This window comes from Ips typographus, linkage group LG6, assembly GCF_016097725.1.
Source record: "Ips typographus isolate SLU linkage group LG6, UJ_Ityp_2.0, whole genome shotgun sequence".
Classification (NCBI taxonomy): Eukaryota; Metazoa; Arthropoda; class Insecta; order Coleoptera; family Curculionidae; genus Ips; species Ips typographus.
Window position 1 is genome coordinate 11,297,103 of NC_138427.1, and position 10,337 is coordinate 11,307,439.

General features: G+C 33.4%; 3 protein-coding genes across 4 annotated transcripts; 2 read left to right on the forward strand and 1 right to left on the reverse strand.

Moving 5' to 3' along the window:
• Positions 1-30: 30 nt before the first annotated feature.
• Positions 31-2,410, forward strand: emei (transmembrane protein 161-like emei). The gene is made up of 9 exons (XM_081981101.1): positions 31-349; positions 400-771; positions 839-918; positions 997-1,212; positions 1,269-1,385; positions 1,472-1,612; positions 1,721-1,895; positions 1,954-2,205; positions 2,263-2,410. Exons 1-9 carry the CDS (start codon positions 347-349, stop codon positions 2,380-2,382), a joined length of 1,476 nt encoding a protein of 491 aa, XP_081837227.1. The 5' UTR covers positions 31-346; the 3' UTR covers positions 2,383-2,410.
• Positions 2,411-2,542: 132 nt separating this feature from the next.
• Positions 2,543-4,574, reverse strand: LOC145730102 (uncharacterized). Its single transcript, XM_081981102.1, has 4 exons — positions 4,174-4,574; positions 3,755-3,944; positions 3,150-3,691; positions 2,543-3,094 (listed from the first exon to the last, which is right to left on the reverse strand). Exons 1-4 carry the CDS (start codon positions 4,402-4,404, stop codon positions 2,609-2,611), a joined length of 1,449 nt encoding a protein of 482 aa, XP_081837228.1. The 5' UTR covers positions 4,405-4,574; the 3' UTR covers positions 2,543-2,608.
• A 122-nt stretch (positions 4,575-4,696) lies between these two features.
• LOC145730106 (methylthioribose-1-phosphate isomerase) lies at positions 4,697-8,758 on the forward strand. 2 transcript variants are annotated; one of them, XM_081981108.1, is made up of 7 exons: positions 4,697-4,810; positions 4,861-5,130; positions 6,544-6,779; positions 7,070-7,278; positions 7,331-7,494; positions 7,887-8,088; positions 8,149-8,758. In XM_081981108.1, the coding sequence occupies exons 2-7, from the start codon at positions 4,993-4,995 to the stop codon at positions 8,271-8,273; spliced, it is 1,074 nt and encodes a 357-aa protein (XP_081837234.1). In that variant the 5' UTR covers positions 4,697-4,810; positions 4,861-4,992; the 3' UTR covers positions 8,274-8,758. The 2 variants fall into 2 exon arrangements, with proteins under 2 accessions (XP_081837234.1, XP_081837233.1); XM_081981107.1 differs by having other exon boundaries at positions 4,755-5,130.
• The last annotated feature ends 1,579 nt before the right edge of the window (positions 8,759-10,337 follow it).

Here is a 10,337-nt window from a genome sequence, read left to right on the forward strand (position 1 = left end):
TTTAAAACTACAAAAGATGTCTGTCAAACTCTGGGCGATGTCAATTAAAAGTCGATGCTGTCAATTCAAAATGTAAATAAACCAATAATTCTTCTTTGAATTTGAAATTCTAGGGATTTAAATTTATTTTGACTAAAATTCAACTAAAAACTTTTATTTTGCTATTTGGGAGATTGTATAAATGTGCATTCGTTTTAATTTAGTCAGTGACCACTTTCTGGAAGTTATGCAACTATCCAAAAGACCCAAATAGATAAACAGCTTCCTGCTAATTATAAACATTTCTATTAATAAAACCCTCTTCTACCTCATTCCTAAATTAGTAAATTCTTCACAGAAAACCAAAATGGTAAGTTATATGTAAATAATAAATTTGCTGCTTTTTAAAAGTACTTTTAGGCATTGTTAGGAGCCCAATTAGTGATAACATTGATTATGGTGAGTGTTATCCAGAAAATAGGGCCCCATTTTTCATTCGCCAAATGGTTGCTTTGTAAAACTGGTCTTATACGGTATCTATACCCAACCAATGATGAATTGAGACAGCTAGCCAACATCCCCAAAGACAAATCCAAAGGAAAGAAAACCCATAAAGGATTTATTTCAAATGGGAAAGGCCCTGATAAGTTTCATATTGATAAATCTTTAGATGTCCAGCTAGAAACTGCTAAAGTTAGCTATTTGGATGTAGTACATTTAAGGTATTATAGTGAATACCAATGGTTAGTTGACTTCTCTGTGTATGCTGTGATTGTCTATGTAATTACTGAGGTAATATAGTGTTAATTTTGATTTTTTATTAATATTGGGAAAGGAGTACAACAGACATAATTTACAGACCTATCAGTTATGGTTTCCTATCAAAGATGAGGTGAATTTGAGTATGGTTTGGTGTTTCTTAGTGCTCTTATTTGCAATGTATCCTTTTTGACACAAATACCTGCTTTATTTTTACATTTTAAAAATTACTATATTTCTTAACAGAGTTTTACACAGTAAAATATTAATAAGTCTCACAGTTGAATACTTTAGAGGTGAAGAATCAGTAGGGGAAAGATCCACATGCATTGTCATGGCATTTATTTATTTATTAGCTGCTATGATGGTCCTAATTGTGGATGAAAGCACTTTGGAAATTGGACTTGAAGATGCCTATGATACTTTTAATAAAAGTGCCTCAGTGTTCTTGTCTAGGCAGGGTTTAAGCTCCTCGTAAGTTTTAATCAAAATATTTTAATATTTAATCTAATTTAAGTGTTAACTCTTAGAGGTCCAGCTTCAAAAATAGTTATTAAGTTTTTTATTGCTGTTTGGTGTTCCATATTGGGGGCTGTATTGACCTTTCCAGGCATGAGAATTGCAAAAATGCATTGGGATCTCATGAGGTATGTTTATTTTATGTCAATCTAGATTTGTGTGGTTAGAGGTAATTTTCATACTAGATACCCTGCTAAAACATTATTTTTTATAGATATTTTAGGGAGTTTAAAGTTAAGCAACTAATACTAAATTTGGCGTTTGCCATGCCGTTTTTGCTAGTCATTTTGTGGGTCAAACCAGTTACAAAAGATTATTTAACTGTCCGGATATTTTCTGGAAGAACTGAACCACTGTAAGTATTTTAATTCTATAAATTTCTAACTAAATGAATTGCTTTATTAAGCAAATAAGTATTGTTCAAAATGTAAATTATATTAACAACTATGCACATTTTTTGTAGAATGTCAGAGAAAACATTTGAAATAGCCAGATTATTGGCTGTAATCATAACTGTAGCAATAAAACTGTACCTGATGCCCTGGTACCTACAAGCCTACTTAGACATGGCCTATCACAGAACTGAAGAGCAAAAGAAAGAAGCCGGCCGTATTACAAATATTGAATTTCAAAAAAAGGTTCAATATTAAACTGAAAAACTAAATGCTCACTTCAAACTATTTACTTTTCTTGCAGATAGCTGCAGTTTTTTCATATTTATGTGTAGTAACCTTACAGTACCTGGCACCATTAATAATGTGCCTATTTTTGAGTTTCATGTACAAAACTTTAGGAGAATTTCAGTGGAGTTGGTTGATCAATGGCCAATCAGCTCCAGAATGTTCGGCAGCTGAAGAACCTTTGGCCAAACTGAAAGACTTAACTGGTCAATCCAGGGAAACTGAGCCTGTAGAAGAGCTGTTCTTGACATTGGATAGTCTGAAAGCGGTAAGCTACGTCAGAGAACTAAGAGTGAAAATTCTTATGGTTGAGTTGGTTTGTCAGGTATTTGCGGCCAATGTTCTGCGTGGCCTCTTTGGATTTGCCACTTGGTGGAGCTGTTTTGTTTACTTTGCAACTACCTCCGTCGGATTGATTTATCAATCATACTTTTCGATAGTTTAGAACACATAATAATATTATAAAGACATGGTGTCGGTGTTTTTTTTACCCGTAAATGCACCGTTCACCATACAAGCCAACAATTTTTCTCCAATCCTGTCCTATTTTTTCCAGACCTTCAAAGAGGATAACCCATTAACAGCATTTGAATTATACAGGTAAGTACTTTTATTTGGTTTATTAAATGCATTAAAGGACACAATAATGAATAAATAAAAAACTATCTATATTAATCACAAATCATACAGTCAATGTCATCTTGATCCACATTAATAACTAAACCGTCCTCTTCTTCAGGTTTACGAAAATTAGAAACACTGGGTTTAATTACGATATCTTTTATAACATTCACCGTGGTTTCCACAGCCACGTCTTGTTTGTAACTTTGCAGTTTACTCTTGAATTTTTTCAGTCGTTTTTCTTTAGTAATCCTTGTCTGTTGTTCTTGAATGATTTTTTCTTCTTCAGCTTTGCGCTGATCTTTCGACGCGTCTGCGGCGCGCGGTTGATTTTTTATATACTCTTCAATCACTTCAGCAAGTTTTCCAGTTTTGTTTTGCGCATCTGCACTTTTTTCTTCAGAACTTGACGTTTCTGGTATAGTTTTTGTTCCTTTCTCAGTTACAGGTGAATCAGATTTATTCAGAGTTGTATCACTTGGTTTTTCAAGGTTTTTGTACTTTTGTTGTTTCTTTTGCTCTCGTTCTTTTATAACCTAAAAAAAAAAGTAGTCTGGAGCTACTAAGTAATTATATTTTCATAACTCATACCTGTAAATTTTCATTGTCTGAATCTACACCTTCTGATTCAATCTGTCCATCCTCTTTCTCAGAAATATTTTCGATCCGGTTTTCAACACTTTTAGATTGATTAATTGGACAGTTCTCAATCTGATTTTTCTCCTCATCATTCTCAGTATCACTTGAAGAAATAACAATTTCCACATCCTTTGGAACTTCAATAATTATTTCATCATCATCATCCTGATTGGTTTCTGGTTCTTTTGAAGATTGTTCCAACTTCTTTTCCTCCTCTTTCCGTTTGGTTTCCAGTTCAAGTTGTGACCGAATTGCGCGTGCCCGTGCTTGCAATTCCAACAACTCCAACACACTCATTAAATTTTCTTCACCTATTGTTTCTTTGTCTTGACTAGTGGGTTTTTCTCCTTGACTGAGCTTGTTTTTAACCTTTTCAATTTCATTCACCTTGTCTGATTTTTCCCTCTTTATTTTCTTTGATTTCCCCTTTCCTTCTAGTTTGATTTTTTTGTTTCTATGTCTGTGTTTTGAGTGTTTTCCATGATCATCATCATCTTAAATGTTTGATAAATAAACTAAAAATATTGACATTCTTCTGTGAAAATACTAAATAATACCTGATATAACAACAAAGTCATCATCAGTAATTTCATCAAGGGAAATGATATCCATTGACTGATCATCATCATCATCAGTGCTACTTTCTTCATCAAGTATCTTTCCTTCAAAAATATACTTTAATCTTTTATTGGAGATTCCTAGAAGTTCTTCAAGAAGTATTGAGTTAATTTCTTGGATATCCATATCCTAATAAAACATAATCAATATCTAATAAAGAATACTGGACTGGTAAATAGAACAGGTCAAAGGAAGGATAGTTAGCAAAAATGGAGACTAAGGAAGAATTTGAGATTTGATATATGTGTTAACAGTTTATTACTATGGCAAAAAATGTAAATCAAGCAACTGTTCTATTTCCAACTAATTTTAATAACCCTTTTCCTTTAGTAAAACTGAAAATAAGAAAAACTATTACCTTCATACAATCGGGAGTCATTCTTTTGATTCTCTTGGGTTTCATAATTTTTAAGACCTCCTTCATTAATTTTACACGATCTTTCATATAGTAGGACAGTTCGTGTTCGCTGTCCGCATCCGTGTCACTATCAGAAGCGATCAGTTTCGAGAGTTTCTTAATTTTTTTGCTTTTTCCTGACTTGGATTTGTTTTTGCTTCTACTGGATTCTTTATAGTGATCCGCGTACATCGTATGATTTGAGACAAAGTCCTCTTACTAGTATTTGGTTTATATTATAGCTGGGAAGTTGATAATTGCTGTATTAAAAGAACATTTGTATAAAAAATAAACAAATGTACCCTATTTATTAATAATTAATTTTAAAATGTAAACATTAAACATAACCTATGAATCTCCAGAAGACAGTTGACTGACATTGTATGTTTTTTCGATATTTGACGTAAAAATATTATCACGTGATAGTGCTACTCAAGTAATACGCTGTAGCATGTGACAACTGGATTAAACGAATTTTGACATTGACAACTTGACATTACGCATTAATTTTATCATTTTTTCTTTCTTCAATCAAACCGCAATCAAAAAGCGCTCAGACTGAGAGCAGGTTGATAACTTGGCGACCTTCCTCTTGCCGGTGGTTTGGGTATTCGATAAGGAATATCCGAGTTAAAACTGTTTTTGTAGTTTTATGCGGTTTCCATTCGGCCTGATAATGGTTTGGTGATAGTTGTCCAGTACATAAAGTCGTCTGTCCGACCCGAAATCCGTGCAGGTGGTCATTGTTCTCTTGATTTTTCACATTCCACTTGGGCAAGAATGTCTCTCAGGTCCATCATCTACGATCCAGAAAGTAATAATCTTGAAATTCTGGATCAGCTACTTTTGCCGGGCATTACGCAATACGTTAAAGTCAAGGGGGTTGAAGATGGATGGAAAGTTATTAATAAAATGCAGGTAAGGCCCTTTCAACTGATTTTATTTTTCAATTTGTTCTTTAGATAGTATTTTTCCTTTTACGCGTTAAACATGTACAGTAATCAATTTGCTTAAATCCTTCAGTTTCATGTCAGGTTTGGGGTAACTTTTAACATTGTTATATCACAAACTTAACTCTCTATCAAAAGAAGACACACTAGTCTAGAAATGTTAAATTAGCAAGACATTCAACATACTTCCTATAGCACATGTTATTGAGCATGTTTATCACATTAATTTTACCTCAAATCATGATTGCATAAGGTCTATGAATTCACATAGAGAGGTGCCAAAAATCTACCTGTTTGATTTAAAGGAGGATTTAAATATGTTAAGTGCACTGGAAACAAATATTTACAACCTTAACTCAAAGGTGGGTGTCCAGACTTAATACCTACCTAATAATGTTATTATACAAACCTCTAGTCTAATCTTATAAGCTGTTTATCTAAAGTACAATCATCATATTTTTGGATTTTATAGGATTTTTTAACCAGCTTTTAATAATGCTGTGCACAGTTGCAGGGTAATATTATATTAAATAGGTACTCATATTTAATATTTCCTGTTATGATTTGTGTATATTATTGCATATGGTTTGAATGTAATATCTAATTATGTCTAATGATACAGATGTGTTTGTTATTTTTTATTTTGGGTCACAGATAGTTGGTGGTCCTTTACTGATATTACAGTTTTTATCAAATGTACAAAAGATGACTATAATGTGTAATTTTTCAAGTTATAATGTCTATAAACTAGACCAGTCCAGTAATTGTCACATGCTACAATATAATAAAAGTAGTAAGTCTAAGATGATATAGAAGAATACCTAAAACTTAAACATTGTTAAACAATACTTAGTTTTCAAAAACAGCATGTGCTTTCTGACAGAGGTTCCTAATTTAATCCAGCTTGAGGTTTCAAAAATCTTTATGCAATCTGTAAAAAGTTTTGTGCATAGTAATATATTTTGTCTGAAGCCTGTTGGAAAAACTTGACAAGTCACGTTTTTCTTACTTTTTAGTTGGTAATACATGAACTAGTTTATCTGTCAAAAACACTGGGGGCTCATATTAATCAGATATGCATTTTACTAGTTTTTTAGGCGCTTGTCACGTTTTTGCAACAAGCTTAGCATGAATCAATAGGTATAGACTCATATTTCTTTGTCATAACACAAACAAACTTAGTCTTATCTTTTAAAAGGGCCCTAATAAAAGAAGAAAGAGTCTAATTGCAATTTTTACCTGAGTTTCTTGCAAATTTTAGACCTGAAGTTTTATTGCTTTATGATCTAATTTAGGTAACTGCTTTAGCAAGGGCCAAGAAGTAGATACTTTTTCTTTGGGTTGTCTGGGTCATTTTCAGTTAGAACGTTGTGAATTGTAGGTCCGTGGAGCTCCCGCAATTGCCATTGTCGGGTGTCTAAGTTTAGCCGTTGAAATGCAAAAGGACAAATTCGAGTCAAAAAAACAGTTCCGGCAGGAAGCAGAAGGTAAATTGAACTATTTGGTTTCTGCTCGTCCAACGGCTGTGAACATGAAAGCTGCTGCTGAAGAACTTATCGATTTAGCCAACGAATTGAGCAAGAACCCCTACGCTAGTTTAGAAGATATGAGAACCAAGTAAGTCTTTTTTATCTTTTTATCGCTAATTGCCGTCTAATTTGATAAAGAAATGTATGTGTTTGGATTCAGCAGGAGATTAAACACATGTATTGAACAAATATTCCTATTTAGACAGTTTAATTAAATAAAGTAGTTTATGACTAGGCAAGAAATTATCATATTTTATTTTCATATTGTTAATATGTTTAACTAAGTGACGCCTAAAAGAACAATTAATCAAATAAATAAACTTATTAATCTCCATAATAATTGTTGCCTTATTCTAAATGTGGAATTTAATTATTTAGGTTCCTAACAACAATTCAACAAATGCTTGAAAAAGACTTAGTCGATAATCAAGCGATCGGCGATAAAGGAGCCAAAGAAATTCTGTCCAGAGTGTCCGGAGATAGTCAAGTCCGAGTGATAACCCATTGTAATACTGGATCTTTAGCTACAGCCGGTTATGGTACAGCTTTAGGAGTAATACGGAGTCTACACGCTATGAAAAGACTCGGTAAAACACGATTTTCTCCTCATTTTCCCGCTTTACAATTGATGTGTTACAGAACACGTGTACTGTACCGAAACTAGGCCGTATAATCAGGGAGCCAGACTGACTGCCTACGAATTGACACACGATAGAATCCCAGCCACCCTAATTTGTGATAGTATGGTAGCTGCTCTTATGAAAAGTCGGAATATATCGGCTGTTGTCGTGGGAGCTGATAGGGTAAGTTAATTTCAGCACTTTAATTTTTTTCAAGGAAAATTCAGTGGCGTTTAAGCGTAAAATTAAAATGAAAAACGGTTGAACGACTTCAACTAAGAAACGCCACGTGCGATAGATAACGCGCTCTAGTAATTAAAATGTTTAATTTTGTAGCCTGGCAGATTTTTATCATTCACTGGTGTAGTAGATTTTAGGGTATTTTTCTTTCCAGAAGATTATTTTAGTTGTTTTGCTGATTTTTCAACAAATAATAAAGACTCTGTGTTGTTACATTTTTACTAGAAGTGGAAATGAAGCTTTCTGCTGAATTAGTTACAAGGATAAACTGAAATTAAAATAAAATAGTAACATTTAGTTAATTGTTAATACAAATAAAAAAATTGTAACTATAGGTGGCCGCGAACGGTGATACCGCCAACAAAATCGGAACCTATCAAATAGCGGTAGTAGCAAAATTCCACGGTGTTCCGTTCTACGTTGCCGCCCCATTCACCTCCATTGATGCCAAAGTGTCCACCGGCGAGCACATAGTGATAGAAGAGCGACCCGATAGGGAAATGACTCACGTCGGAGAACTTAGAATAGCTGCCAAGGGTTAGTTAGTCTCTTTCATATAATTTTAAGCTAGACATTGATTATTATTGTAATTTACAGGAATTCAGTGTTGGAATCCGGCTTTTGATGTTACGCCAGCCGCCCTGATTGCCGGTATTATAACTGAACGGGGCGTGTTCAAACCCGAAGAGTTACGGAAGGTTTTAGTGAGTGAAAACCCTTAAAATGGATCTAAGGTAGTGATCTTGAACTCTTAAATTTTATTGCATAATATATCAACTATTTTTGGATGGTTTTACTATTTACGTACCGATCTACCGGATGTTTGTAACTTTAAGGCTGCCTTTAAGTTTTTGTAAACACTTTTTTATCCTTGTAAAGACCAAATTCTGATCGTCTTAGTGCCTACACGTACCGGGGTTTTTACACATTTTTTTCGATAAAACTATTTCCCTTTATACTCAGTCTTTTCCAGCGTTGTATTAAGAATATTTGGCCAAACTCTAGCGAAATTTATAAATAATATATTTTTAGCGTCGATAAGATGAAATGCCATACGTATACAATGCACAAACAAAACTTATAGATTAAGGAGTTAGAGAGAATATTTTTGTTGGAGCTGTTTATTTGTATTTGTTTTTTTGAATGTTATAGGATCGAACTTTCCATGATCTGTAAGGAAAAATAAATACAATATTGTTTATACACTGTCGAGAGTTTTACATTTGCCACTTAATTCCTTCATTAAGAGTTATCAGGGAAAACTTTACTTATGCATGGTTTATACAGCAAATAAAATACGCATTTAATGTACTTAAATTCCATATTTGCGTATTCGAAAGAAGCAGAACGTCCTCTTTTTAGGCACATTTTATAACTTTGACATTTATTTACGTCCAAATGGCAGTAAATGTTTTTGATTAGACAAAATCAACGACCAACCATGTTAGTAGATGTTAGTAGTGGTTACAATATAAACGTCTAAAATTAAATCTAAACATCATTTTCCTCTATTATTATTTGTTTATTTTAACGGTATAGGCTTTGTTGATTATGATTTACTGAGGATCTTTGTAAACAAAACTAAAACTTATTTTATATTATTTTAATTTACTGTATCAATCAGGCAAGACAGTAATAATTTATCAACTAAAACAAATCTGCATTTATTTATATTTCTTGTAGCAAGTTAGATCGATGGGTTTTCAGTGTTAAAAGTTAGATTACAGCTTGCCGATTTTCTCTGAATAAAAAGACTATAATAATAATTTTAAAGTGGTACATTTTGGTACTTTTCAGGCGTTGTAGGGGATCGGTAGAGACTTTACGGCCTACGTGTCGAAACATATTCGAGAAAGACTTCTCCACCCTTACGAGTATTTATTTTTGTTGTTCCCTCCTCTAGGTCCTCGAGGTTTTTTAGTTTTAAATTTAATTTTATAATTAGTTTTAGACCAGGAGCGAAACTAATTAAAAGTGTCCCATAGACGTAAGTGGTGGCGTCATTTAAAAAAAAAATGTTGAAAATCAATCAGATTGAAAAAAAAAACTTGTCAAGAGAAAAAATAGTAAAAGGAAAAGAAAAAAACTTGGAAGAAGCTCTAAAGAGGCTGGGAAACGTGTTCTGACTGTGTTTGTCTCCAAGTTTGTACTTCCCTCAGATATTTGGACCGAAACCTGAAAGGGCGTTGTTTGGTTAGCAGATTTTTGAAAACAGCTTACGTTTGAGCTATTTTCCAAAAAAAAAGAAGTTCGGGGAGTTTGTCCTGATCAGGCAACTGATTGGAGCGCTTTTCACTGATGTTTGGGCACTGAATTGACAGCAGAGGAAGATCCGACACACAGGCAAAGAAAAGATCTACTAGAGGTGATCAGGATTGTAGGTGGCACTGTGGGTACCCATAAAGACTTTCAAGTTTCGCTTATGGCAAGTAAAATATTATTAGTTTTAAATTTTGTAAATAAGTTACGGTAGAAGATTGTCTAGTTTATTTTATTTTGAATCGTAACGGTTTAGGCTTTAAATTTAATCCTTATATTTTAACCCAAATTACAACTTTTTCAATTGATGTACTGTTAAGCTTGTTTTTTGTAGACCTCTTCCAGGGTTTTACTGGTTTCGTTTTGTTGTTTGAACTTCTTTGGAATTGGTTGTAACTGCAGTTTGTTTATTGTGTGTAGTCAATTTGCTGCTGTAAACAAAAAAAAAATAATGACTTAAAACAGGGATAACTTTCTTGGCATTTGGTGAAGATCTTTGAACAATGCTTGGTGCTTAGTAAGTATTC

Coding starts and splice junctions, on each gene's coding strand:
- emei (XM_081981101.1), top strand. Junction 772..838: donor TTGTCTATGTAATTACTGAG/GTAATATAGTGT, acceptor CATAATTTACAG/ACCTATCAGTTATGGTTTCC. Junction 919..996: donor TTAGTGCTCTTATTTGCAAT/GTATCCTTTTTG, acceptor AGTTTTACACAG/TAAAATATTAATAAGTCTCA.
- LOC145730102 (XM_081981102.1), bottom strand. CDS start 4,404: ATGTACGCGGATCACTATAAAGAATCCAGTAGAAGCAAAAACAAATCC. Junction 3,692..3,754: donor TGACTTTGTTGTTATATCAG/GTATTATTTAGT, acceptor CAAACATTTAAG/ATGATGATGATCATGGAAAA. Junction 3,095..3,149: donor CAGACAATGAAAATTTACAG/GTATGAGTTATG, acceptor TTTTTTTTTTAG/GTTATAAAAGAACGAGAGCA.
- LOC145730106 (XM_081981108.1), top strand. CDS start 4,993: ATGTCTCTCAGGTCCATCATCTACGATCCAGAAAGTAATAATCTTGAA. Junction 5,131..6,543: donor AAGTTATTAATAAAATGCAG/GTAAGGCCCTTT, acceptor TGTGAATTGTAG/GTCCGTGGAGCTCCCGCAAT. Junction 7,279..7,330: donor ACACGCTATGAAAAGACTCG/GTAAAACACGAT, acceptor GATGTGTTACAG/AACACGTGTACTGTACCGAA.